The sequence below is a fragment of the Panicum hallii genome, chromosome 2 (genome assembly GCF_002211085.1).
Source record: "Panicum hallii strain FIL2 chromosome 2, PHallii_v3.1, whole genome shotgun sequence".
Classification (NCBI taxonomy): domain Eukaryota; kingdom Viridiplantae; phylum Streptophyta; class Magnoliopsida; order Poales; family Poaceae; genus Panicum; species Panicum hallii.
In genome coordinates, this window is record NC_038043.1 from 49,755,835 (window position 1) to 49,768,475 (window position 12,641).

At 52.7% G+C, this 12,641-nt stretch overlaps 2 protein-coding genes across 2 annotated transcripts; one reads left to right on the forward strand and one right to left on the reverse strand.

The window, feature by feature from the left end:
* Positions 1 to 569: 569 nt before the first annotated feature.
* On the forward strand, positions 570 to 1,892 carry LOC112882792 (skin secretory protein xP2-like). The gene is made up of 2 exons (XM_025947939.1): positions 570 to 824; positions 924 to 1,892. Exons 1-2 carry the CDS (start codon positions 716 to 718, stop codon positions 1,697 to 1,699), a joined length of 885 nt encoding a protein of 294 aa, XP_025803724.1. The 5' UTR covers positions 570 to 715; the 3' UTR covers positions 1,700 to 1,892.
* Positions 1,893 to 2,772: 880 nt separating this feature from the next.
* LOC112881645 (uncharacterized protein At4g14100-like) lies at positions 2,773 to 3,895 on the reverse strand. Its single transcript, XM_025946434.1, has 2 exons — positions 3,291 to 3,895; positions 2,773 to 3,146 (listed from the first exon to the last, which is right to left on the reverse strand). The coding sequence occupies exons 1-2, from the start codon at positions 3,796 to 3,798 to the stop codon at positions 2,932 to 2,934; spliced, it is 723 nt and encodes a 240-aa protein (XP_025802219.1). The 5' UTR covers positions 3,799 to 3,895; the 3' UTR covers positions 2,773 to 2,931.
* Positions 3,896 to 12,641: the final 8,746 nt, after the last annotated feature.

The window sequence follows — 12,641 nt, forward strand, 5'->3', positions numbered from 1 at the left end:
ACAGGTAGCTCGGGTTGGGCTCAGCAGAAACCACGCTGACGCATTTCTTGTTGCATATCTTTGATACAGCTTCCTTGCATGATTTTGATCTTGATACAGTATGATCAGCCGAAACCACCACACACGCGCAGAGGCATAGGAAGAGGGAAAAGGAAAAGAAGATTCCGAAGTTCAGATGGAAAAGGAAGAAAACAGAAGAAAATGGACTGATAATTACATGAAACAAGAATAAACAAAAGCATACAAAGCAAGGCAACGCATGTAACTCGTGGTGACCTCGTCGGCCTTCTACCAGCCGTTCTCTCCAGCCTGCAACCTTTGGGCACGGGAGATTTAAGGAGAGCACTCAATGCAGAGACAAACGTTGCGGTTACCGTAATAACCACGCCAGACCCACCACCATCATCACCCTAAACCGCCGTGATTAGCGTACCATAAACAGCGCGCCCCGCACAAATCAGCGGCCGCGCACGCCGCGCCTCCGCGCCCCGGAGGGCCCGCACGTCAGTGACGGCATCCAGGCCACGTGCCGTGAGAAACGGACACGCTGACGCAGGACCAATTCGAAAAGGGTGGAGACTGGAGAGCCGAGACGACCGTTGGAGGAGCCAGAGCCCGGCAGGCCGGCGGCCGCCCCTCCGCTTAAAAACCTCCTCGTCTCCCCTCGCATCGTCTTCCAAACCCGAGCAAGCAACCTCCTCCGTGCGACCGCCCCATGGACCGGCGTCCGCCGCTCGCCGTCTCCCCGCGCCGCCTCCGCCCGCGCCCGCACCGCGTGCCGCGGCCGCCGCTGGTGCCGGCCTCCTCCGTGAAGACGCCGCCAGGTACGGGGCCCTCCGATCCCCTATCCTCCCCTTTTGGTTTCGTTCGGGTCATCAGCGATGATGGGTGGATCTGACGAGCGTTCCTTGTCACCTCACCAGGGTCGATGAAGAAGGCGGCGGCCCCGATGCGCGCGTCCATCTGCGCGATCCCGTCCCCGATCCGCCTCGAGCCGAGCCCGATGCGCGCCTCCATCTCCGCGCTCCCGTCGCCGGCCCGCTTCGAGCCGAGCCCGGCGCGCGCGTCCACGGCCGCGGCGCTCCCGCCCCCGACGCGCGCCAAGCTCGACTTCCCCGCCACGGCGTCGCCCCTCGCGAAGGCGCCGGGCGGGAAGGAGAACGTCCTCCCCGCCGCGGCGCCGTCGACGCCCCCGGCGGTGACGGGGTCCGCCGAGAAGGAGAACCTCCTCCCCGCCGGCGCGGACGCCCACAACGAGCTGGTGGCGCTCAACCTCGCCGCGGTGGCCAGGGCAGCGGGCACGCCGGCCGCCGGCCCGCTCTTCGTTCGCGGCAGGCTCTACGACCTCTACTCGGCGCGCCGCGACGAGCGCCTCAAGCGCAAGCACGGCTTCCCCTACTACGAGGACTCCGCGTCCGCGGCGCTGGACCCGGAGGCTATGGCCGAGGACCCCTGCGTCGCCGTCGAGCTGTCCAAGCGCCGCGTCGCCAAGAAGGCCTACGCCACCACTGGCGCCGAGTCCGTCAGGAGGTCCATGCCGGCCGCCGACTTCGCCGCGGGCCGCTCCGGGGGCTTGGGGCCCAGGTCCTCACTCAGAAGCAGCAAGGAGATGAAGAAGGCCTCCGCCGCGTCCGGCACCGTGTCGCAGGCTGTCAAGGAGAGGAGGGTCAACCCCAGGTCGTCCGCTCGTAGGATCTGAGGGCTGGAGCGCCTCTCTTCTGAGTTGTGTGATCTCCGGGAGAGGAGGAGGTGCTTCCTCTGTTGGATGCGTAATGTGGATATCGTGATGCAATATACCTATCTAGTAGATGTCAGTAAAGAAATATTGGGCAGCTATTGATTGAGTTATTGGAAATACTATTTTGGTATTTGGAGCTCGTTTGGGGGAGAGATACAGATGCGTATTTTGCAGTACATTGTGGTGAAGAAGTTGAATCACACATTTTATTGAGCTTCGTTTGGTTGATGGTCATATTCTAATTTGGTTTTTGCCATGATTCGATCTGCGTATATCCGATCACCATCCGAATTCGGTTCTGAATTCTATCTGTGCATACCTCGATCACCATTTTGAATTCGATGCTCATTGTGACTTGTGAGTAGTTCGATCTGCTATTTTCAATGTACCTTTGCTTGATGGAACGAATCATTTTTTTTTTCTTTCGTGGGGATTTGCATCTTAATATATTTCTGTTAGAAAGACAATGAGTTCAGGATCTGTAGTTCTTATACATTTTGTGATGAACTCTTTTGACGAATTCATCTCGAGTCAATTGTCATCCAATGCGGCACTGTTTTATGATGCTCTTCAGATTCTTACTTTGTTATTCTATCCAGCAGCTTAGATCTCTGAGTTAAGAAGCAGACGATCAACCAATCTATGACATATCTCAGTTTGTATGACATAAGTCAAAACTGGCAATGATCCTACTGCTATCTGCTCTCCTACTGCTATCTGCTCCTTTCCATTGAAAAAAATACGTTGTAGCTCCTGTACTGAACTTTCGGTGTCTTTTCGTTTGCCTGCTTGGGTTCACATTTCTGAGGCAATTTTATGAGATGTGATCATATTCTGACCTGAATCCGTGAGTGGTGTATGAGGCATGAATCTGGAAGCACACAGCGTGGTTTCACAATTTACTGACCTGAACCACGTCTCAGATCAGGGCTTCCAAACCACAGCATGCTTGATTTAGTCCTGGAAGCTGCATCTTTGTTCTGAACCAACTAAAACCAGCTTCTTAGCCCACCCAACCTGAAGAGGCTGCTTCATCTTTATAAATCTTTCTAATACTAGATGTGCCTCTCATTAATTTATTCCTTCTTGCACAGATTACACACAACACATGCATCTCGGAGCATATATCTAATGTTTTTGACAGGAACAAACAGCATTAGATAGTTGCATAGATGTCGCGTAGTATAACACAATCAAGACGTTGCTGCAGTTCCTGCAAGCTTCCTGAGTAGCCTGCTCGCCACCGCAAGACCATCCCAGACCTCATCGCTGCTGCTTGCGACATGGCCATTGCCCTTCCCTTGTTCTTCGCTGTCGTCCGGGAAGCAATGCGCGGGCGCCTGCCACTGCGCGTCCTCCAGCACCACGCCGGGCTCAAAGCTCATCACGAACTGTTCGATCCCCGTCACTGCAGATTGGACACCGCGTTAGATTATTTTAAAGTGAATGCCACTTTGCAGGTGCTCTTGAACGCACAATCGGCGAGCATTAATTCGTCTAATCCATCCCAAAAATTTTCCAGGTGGCCGTCGCTACGGCTGCTGGCACTCACCGTCGATGAAGTTCCAGCGGACGGGCCGCCCCGTGCTGGCCTCCTCGTAGTAGACGATGAACCCGGCCTTGCCCCAGACGTGGCACTCGATCCCGCCGGTGACGCCGCGCCCCATGTACTCGGCGCCGCCCCCGGAGAGCCACCAGGGCGGGAGCACGCCGACGGGGAACCGCTCGACGCGGCAGGTGGAGGAGTTGAAGTAGAAGCTGGTGCCGTTGTTCCACTCCACGTCGTAGAGCGGGTCGGCGGAGAGCTGGTGGCGGACCAGGTTCAGGTTGCGCCGCCGCGGCCAGTCGTAGTAGAGGTCCGTGATGCGGAGCGGCGGGCCCGTGGAGGCCACCGAGTAGTTGGTCAGGTTGGTGAACATCACCGCGTGGAACCGCTCCGGCCACGGCGTCGGTGATGGAGGCGGGCCGGATGCATCCTCTGTCGTCGCCGTGGCGGCAGCGGCGGCGGCGAACAGGAAGAGGAGGAGGAGCGGCGGCGGGGGCCAGCGGGTGGGCGCCATGTCGCGCGAGCTGGGGGCTGCAGCGGGTTGGCAGCAGGCCTTATCTTTGTTGTGGGCTCGTGTCGGCTTGGTGGTGAACAGAGAGGCTGAGAGGCTGAGAGCTGCCTCCATTGGGGAAAAAAAAATAAGGAATAAAAAAAGAGTTTTTTCAAAGAAAGGAGAAGAAAAAAGGCTGAGAGCATCAGTCTATTCCCCCCCCCCCCCCATCTAATTGGCTTCAATCAGAAAAACTATATCATACAAATTAAGCAATATAAATACATTATTTCATCTTTGAATTGGGAGGTTTTTGCTTCAGGGATTTTTCTAACGTAACCCTCATCAAAATTACTAAAACATATCTACTCAACATGAGGCGATCCATACATACACCGTACTTGGTCAGTTGTTGGACATATCTATCAGTTGAATTTGTAAATGTTCTGCTCAAGAAAAAAATATGCCCTCTTCAAGTGAGAAATATTCCTCCGGATCAAATAAAAGAAGTCAAGGCAATATATTTTCCGTGGGCTGTCACGTACTCACCACTTTCATCAGAAGATCGATAAGCCAGGAGGAGCCAGCAGAAGTGGTAACAATGCAACTTCTTTCGTTAACATCTTACGTCGAGGGCCGAGGCTGAGAGACCGCTTCACGACGGCGCTCGCCGAGCACCGCCGCGCTCCGGCCGTCTCTTACGACCCTCCTCATTACTCCGTCGGCTTTTCATCGCCCCCCGTCTTCCATGCAGCAAAGGTGGCCAAACACCGACCGCTCCTGGTGTCGCTGGAAACGGCGGCGTCCTCTGCGCCACACCGCTAGTCGCCGCAGCGCCGTCGCGTTCCGGCGCACCCGGCGTCCGCATCCTTCGCTTTTCCTCCTTTGTGTCACGCGGGTGCCCCATGTTTCCATCGACTGCGACCGCCCGACCGCCAAGCTTCCTATGGCTCGTGCAGCAGGTGGCAGGAGCTGGCAAGCGACCTGAACGGCTGCTCGCTGCTCGGCATAGCGCGCGCGCCCAAGCTCAACCGAGACGGTTCTGAATCTCCCGGACCAATTCATCGGCGTTGCGCAGTCGGTGACTCCAAACTGAGAACGTTCGGTAACTGCGAGGGAGGCGTATCAGCATGTTTGGCGTCATGGAGGCACCACCCGTGCTGCCGTGCAGGCGTGCCATCGGTTCTGAAGCTCCGAAATGCCTATCCAAATCGAAACGCAAACTCAATCTAGCTCTGAATCTCCAAGCTACACCATCAGCTGTCATGGTAATCGATTTCACATCCTGCAGTAGCTGGCTCACTACACCCACTGCATTTTTATTTCTCTCTGAATGCCTGAACAAGTAACCAACTTATCTGAGCTGTTGAAATAACTTGGTAGCTGTTGTTGCTGCTGTGTTTTTTTTTTTCTCAGTGAAGACCGGCCATGGAAGGTAAAGGAAACCATGGTGCCATTGTCACTTCCTCAGTCAGGTGCCTCAGCCTGTGTTGAGGGCAGCGAAACTCGCAGAGGCTATCCAAAACGTAACTGCGGCACGGTCTCCGTCTGCCTGTGGGTGGCGCCGATGCCAGGGCGGAGAGACGGCTGCTGAGTCCGGCGGCGTGGTGGCCGGCACACGCGATGCGCTCCGCTCGTTGGTGGCACACGCGATGCGTGGACTCGGATAGTGAGCCAAAGCTGGATGCTTGGCGCAGGCCTCAGGAGCGACCAGAAGGACCAACAGTCGCGACGCTCGGTGCCCCTTGCTGTGGCGCGGTCCGTGCGCATGCGAGCGCGCCGTCGCCGGCACCGCAGCTCTGGACCCCCACCGCCTACACACCGACCTGCTTGCTCCCTCCGGCGCGGCGCCCCTCGGCGCTTCACGTTGCACCGACCACCGCGCGCTTCGGCATCCTCCGGTTTTTCGATTGGGAGATAGGAGCAACCATGATCGCTTCTCCTACAGCGGTCGTCGCGCCTGGCCGCGCGCGGACGGCAATGCTCGCATGGTGCAGGGCGGTTCGTGTCGCCCGCCGCCGCCGGGATCCCAGGCACCTCGGCCCCTCTTCCTGGCTTCCCTCGCCGCCTCCCAGCTCACCGGCAGGAAGCGATGGCCGGCGTAGCCCGAGTCGCGGCGAGCCGCGACCATAAGGGCGGACGCTATTTCGTTTACCGTCCACCCCCTAGGTCCCGGAGAGCCGTTCAATCCTCGCGCAACGGTCGAGATTCATCCGGCGATGCCCGCGGGCCGCCGCCGCCGCCGCTCGATTGTCTGACCGGGCCGCTGTGGTCGCATCGAAATGCGACGCCGCTCCCGGCCGGGGTCCCGCCGGCCTTCCTGCGCCGCCAAATCGACGCGGTGGTGGTGTGGCGCGCCGTGTGGCCGGAAACCGTCGCCCACGTGATTGACTGGCAGGGTCACTGCTCTTCTGCTAACTAGCTGGTGACAATTTGCATTATATTACCTAAGCTCGGCCCCTTGTTCATCCCCAGCAGCTTTACCGGCGACAGCTTCCCCAGGGTCACGACTTCCACGAGCCTCCGGTCCTTGATCGTGTCCAGCCGCGGCGGTCACGAGACCGTGGCGCAGAGACCGCCTCCGCCCGCCTGCCCGCCCGCCCGCCCGCGGCCTCCCTCTTCCACGCCGATCTGCTGCTGCCTCCGGCACGGCGCCCTTCGATGTTGCACGTTGCATCAGGGCATCCTCGGACCGGTTTTCTGATTGGCAGCTCGGAGCAACAGCAACCATGATCGCTGCTCCACCGGCGGTCGTCGCGCCTGGCCAAACGCGCGCGGGCGCCACTGCTCGCACCGTGCGGGGCGGTTGGTGTCGGCAGCGCCGCCGCCGCCGCCGGGGTCCCGGCACCTCGATAGGGCGATCGGCTTATCTTCTTGGCTTCCCTCGTCTCCTCGCAGCTCATCGGCAGGAAGCGCTGGCCGGCGTACCCCGAGTCCCCGCGACCATAGAGGGGGACGCTATTTCCTATACCGTCCGGGGTGGACGGTATTTCTTTCATTTACCCTCTACCCCGTGGATACCTGACAGCCGTTCATTTCTTACCCAACGGCCGAGATTCAGCAGGCCATACGAACGAGCCATCCAGTCGCGGCCCGCGCTCCCTTGGCTGTCGGCTCGATTACGGAGGTGCCGGCGGCGCCGCTACCCGACACGGACGCGACGGCAGCGGTGCGCCAGGGTAGACGGCTGACCGCCGAACCCGTGCCGCCGGAACTCTGAACGAGGGCGAAACGGTGCCCGAGATCTAAACTCTGAACGAAGTTTCGCAATCTGAGCGCACCGGCGACGACGTTCCGTCCCACCCAAGGAGCGGGCATGGCTGCCGCGCGCGCCGGGGCTCCATCGGATCTTCCGCTTCGCCACGTTGGTGAGCTGGCGTGCTTTCCAAGCGGGAAAAAAATCGCCTACAGCGCGCTGCAGACTCCTCGCCGCTGCCGCCCCTCACGTCTTCGATTGCGCAGGCCCACGTGACAGAATCGGCTGGACCTGGACTCCTCGGCTCGTAGTCAATTTTCTCCGCGGCTCCGTGGAAACTAAGCCGTCGCAGCCTCTCGTTTTTCGCCCTCAAGCCACCGCACCTGGTTTCTGCGCTGCCGCCGCTGCCTGCCGGTTTCCCTGCTCGCACCTGCCCCCGTCCCGGCCCTGCCGCCTCTCCCTTTTCCTGCACGCCCCTGCCCCAGCCGCCGCCGCTGCCCCTGCCCCCGCCGCCTTGCTGTTTCCCTGCTCGCTGCCTCCGCCTCGACGCCGACACGCAACACCACCTTGATCTCGGCACGTGCACAACGACACGTCCACTCTCCATCACGCTCAACTCGGCGGTCAGCAAAGCGTCGGTCCTCACCCGGCTGGTGCTGCTGCAGTGGCTACAGCCTCGTCCTCCATGGCCAGAGGCAGCAGCAACAACACGCTTACCAACTGCTCGACGAAATGTCTGAGCAGCAACATCGATGTGGCCGCTCCTGTTGCAGCGTTAGATGGATAACGGAATAGCAATTTACTAGTAATAGCAATGGTCTAGCAAATTGTGTATGCATTGCTCAGGGAAGATGTAGCAGAGCAAATAAACTGTGTTGCAACATCCAAGAGTGTAGTACAAGAGTTTGTATGTTTGTAAAATAGTGACACAAATATATGGATATGAAATAACAAATGTACAATGTATCATACACAATTTATTCAGTAACATGCATGGCTGTCAAATTTTCAATAACTAAGCTATCCTATACTTCAAATGTTGTATCATTTGCTTCTGCATCAAATTGTAATTTCCGTGCAGATGAGGCATTTTGATCAAGACCAAACAAAAGACTTGTATATCCTCCTTGCATCAAATTAGGCGCAGTGGTCGGAAAGTTGATCAAGATATTGCTAGAGGTATTTGGTACTGCCGCATTGCCACCACTATTGTCACTGGTGTTCCTTATTTCTTCTCCTACAACATATGAAATATATTTGCAACAATTAAAAAATATAAGTTGGTAATAAAAAATTCAGTACATGAATAAATCATTACCTTTCTCTTCACAACGTTTCTTTTTCTTCCTTGTCTTCTTTTCCACGACATTCTTTGCTCGTTTACTTTTAGGGCCTTTTACTACAAGAGGAACTCTAAATGATATTTGACTATTTTATGAGTCTACAACATGATCATTTGAAACAATTAAAGGAGCTTCATTTTCACGCATCTTGTTTAGTGAATGATCAGCCCCCACTTCGCACTTGTCTAATGACCTCTCCAAATCATCAAAAAGTGGTTCTAGTGCCGAACACTTGAATGCAAGAGATGTTGCCTTTCAAAAGTTACATGCAGCACGTGCTTTCAAATTCAAATTCCCCCGTCCTTTCTTCTCAACATAATGCCTTCTTTTTGCATATTTTGTCCATCTACTTAGTATATATTGAGATGGTAAAATAAAAATATCATTCTTATTAAATACTTTGAAAGCATGCTTGCATAATATACCTAAAAGATATGGAATATAGTGATCAGCAATATATATTGCAACCGCAATTCTATCTTAAAATTAGGGTACATACCTATGGATTCAAACTTTCTGCAAGAGCATATAATTGTCATATCTGCAATGTTGAATACAACTGTTGCTCCATAATCAGAATGCATATGTGTAACCATGAATGTCGATGTTGACCCCTTGGTCTCTAACAGTTACAGGAATACTCATGTTGTTTTTAAAATTCTGTCTGAAACTCTTTATATATCCTCCTAGTATATGATTCAACAGCAGACTTGAAAAAAAGCAAATTTGGGACACAAGTAGGATCTTTGTAAGTGTTTTAAAATCTTCATCCAACTCATTTTCACGTAGAGAAGCGGAAACCTTGTCACATTCGACAAGAAGTTCAGAAAGACCGAGTTTCCTACGAAATCTTTTCTTAAAGACATTATTCATACCTTCACTCCTTTGAGTTGTTGTCATATCAGCAGTAAAAGAGTTACAATAAACAGTTGTCCATTTTTCCCTCAAATCGTACGGTTTTAGCAGCCATGAGTTCTCTTGAAGGTCATATTTACTCAACAACTCATTGCACATCTTTGTGAAATACTCCTCTGATCTATCTTCATAGACACATCTTTTAAAACAATATAGAAACTCAGGATGCTTATGAATTACATGACTAAGATATTTAGTTGCATTCAGATAAATGTGCCATAAACAAAGTCGATGACTTGTATTCGGAAATATACAAGCAATTGCTCCTGCCATGGTTGCATCTTGGTCAGTAAAAATTGTGCTTGGCTGCTTGCGTGACATTGCTATCAAAAAAGTTTGAAACAGCCAAACAAATGATTCAATAGTTTCATTAAACAACAATGCGGCTCTAAAAATTATTGTTTGCTTGTGATGGTTGGTTCCAAGGAGTGGAGCAAAAGGCATCTCAAACTTATTTGTCTGAAATGTGGTGTAAAACGACACTGCATCACCAAAGCATGCATAATCCATAATAGACTAACCATCGGCCCAAAAGAAATTGGCTATCCTTTCATCTTGCTTATCAATTTGCATGGCATAAAAAAATGTAGGATCCTCTGTGTGCTTGTTCTTCAAATATTCCAACAATGTCTGTGCATCATTAGATTCTAAGTACTTGTTCCGCTCGCGGCCAATCGTATTATTGCAATCCATCCTTAAGAAGGAAACTTTGTCAGCCCCACCATAAAACTGCTTCACGAACTCATAAACTTATGTTGGCTTCATCCCAGCTTCTCGTATTTGAGCAATGAGTTGTTTGTCTGCATCTATAACATTTCATTGGGACCTCAACATGTGCTTCTTTTTTGGTATGGCTGTGATCAAGTTCAATATTTTCCACTGTCCAAACCCCCTCTCCGCTGACACCAAATTTAATAAGAGCTTTGCAACCCGTCCTTATACTGGCATGTGATGAACTTGCTTCTGCATGTCCTTGGCTGCTGCAAACTAACACTCTGGAATATATAGTTTTATGCGCTCGACGCTTTAAATCACTCTTTCTGATGCTGAACCCACTGTACTAGTATAGGTGTTATACATCTTATAGGCATCAGTCTCAGACGTAAAAGACATTCCGACTTTAGGAACATTCACAGCTGGTCCATCTTTATTAACAATCTATTATAAAAAAATACAGTCACACAGATCGATAGCAATTAGAACATATGTAATGAATAATCATAGAATATTTTACTTGTGTTATCGGCTGATGTTGGTTCCACCATCCCTAACAATTGCGGAGTTCTCATGCGCAACAGGGACTGTGATCTGGCTTGCCATGTCCTCACGTGGTGCGCTGCTCTCATGCCCTCCTTCCTCCATGTCAACTCACGCCGGCAAGGTGTTTGTACAACAGCTGTGCATGTATGAGATAAGAACTTTGAGGAGAGGAGACGAGATGAAGCAACACAAGATCCAACGTGCGAGACACAAACCTTGAGGATAGGAGACGGCAAGGACGCAACACCGGAACGGTGGCGGCGCGGTAAGGATCGGCAGCGGCGGCGCGGCAAGGATAGCTAGTCGGCAGCGGCGGCGGCAAGGATCGCAAGCAGTGCCGCGTTTTCCCTTTTGCATAACGTAATTATCGGAACAATCCAAAACTAACCCACGTCGTGACTCCTGCCATCCGCGCGAGATAGCAGAGCCGAGCCGAGCGTGTTGAGTCCCAGCCAATCGAGCGCGCCGTGGGCTATTTCTGCTTATGGACCTGCGTTCATAAAATGTGAGGGGCGGCAGCGGCTTGGTACTGCAGCGCGCCGTGACACCGTGTCTGAGCCATGCCGGTCTAGGATCAACATGTTTGTCTCTCCCTGTTCTCTGTTAAGCTCCATCTGGCAGCTGTAATTTGGTTCTGAATGGAACGAAATAGATGGATCTCGCAGGCGGCCTCAGAGCTGGGAGACTCATGCTGGGCTTTGAATTGTTGTTTGTTTTTTGTTGCCAGGAGGGAAAGATGGCCGGCCCGAAACGAGGCATTCTCTGTCTTCATCAGCCCGAAATGGCCCAGAAACCTGCATATGCCAAGTAATTCTCTGCGCCTTGTACAGTTGTACCGCGTGGAATCCTAGCTACAAAGGATCATCATCTAGAGACTAGCCGGTCACGCTGCGCAACGCATCGCTGTCGCCGGTCGACACATCAAACCTACTCTAGCTAGTTGCAAAGGGAAATCTCTGATCTCATCCTGCCTCTGTGGTGTTTTCCCTAGTCTCTAGTCTCTGGTTTCGACAGTAAAAAATATTGGAACAGTAATTGACTAGCATTTAGATCAGAACCTTCGACTCAAGTTGCACTGGGCGCATGTATGTCGGCAGTACTCCCTCCATCTTCATCCCTTGTCAATAACCTTGTCACATAAGGGCTCAGTAATTGACTATTTTAGAGCAACTTGAATGTCGCATACAGCGTCCCGTCACGCTCAAACTGATCTGGAATTCGGCACAAATCAATTCTTCCATGTCCTCCCTCACAATTAAGGGATCCCAGTATCTGTCCGGATCGGATCGAGGAGAAAAGGAAAGCTATTAGCGCGACCATGGACTTCTCTTTTGATATGAACGGGGTGCCCGATCTTCCGTCAGGTGAAGGATAACTCGTTTTGGTCAGAATGCGACACACCGATCTGGCTTCAAGTCAGCAACTCGAACCCCGCAATCTTAGCACCACAACTCCTCTGGTTATCAACCGTAGTCACAATCCGGTTGACCTTGCCGAAAAGGCTAATCCCTGCCTGCGAAACGAAGAACACAAGCAAGAACTCGAAAGAAACGCAGCACTCAAATTAAAGTGATAACTGCAGATGAATGATTAAGCTCGAAAGTTGGGGTTCTACAAACCGAAAGACGGCGACTGTTCAAGACAGATTGATCTAAAGCAAAACCCAAACCCTAATGAGGGCGGCGGCTACTGAGATATACGGAATAAGGGGCGTGGCTTCCCCCTGGACGCGCCCCTAATGGGCTCAACGAAGATACACGGCCCAAAAGTCAAATTACAATGTCGCAGCACCGGGACAGATTCTGGACGCCAATTTCCTTGGATAGTTCCCGACGACTCAGAACGAGTTTAGGCCTGAAACCAACGCCAATAGAAGCTCCATGAAATTAGCTTTCCGTCCATATGTGGATCGTCGAATTTGGACTTCGGATGTGGCCTGGGCGTCCAATTTATGTCAGGCTGCTTCTGGACTCCGAGATGGACTGGAAGTTAAATTGGATTGGGTCTCCATGTGACTTGGCGGCCCTTGCTGTTCCTCCACACCTCCATGCTCCTCTCCAGGTGTTTTCTGGACCTCTCCTTGGTTCCTAATCATATTGTAAAAGTTAGGTAGCAAACCATTCTCACAATTATTAATAGAAACGCTTAGGAGC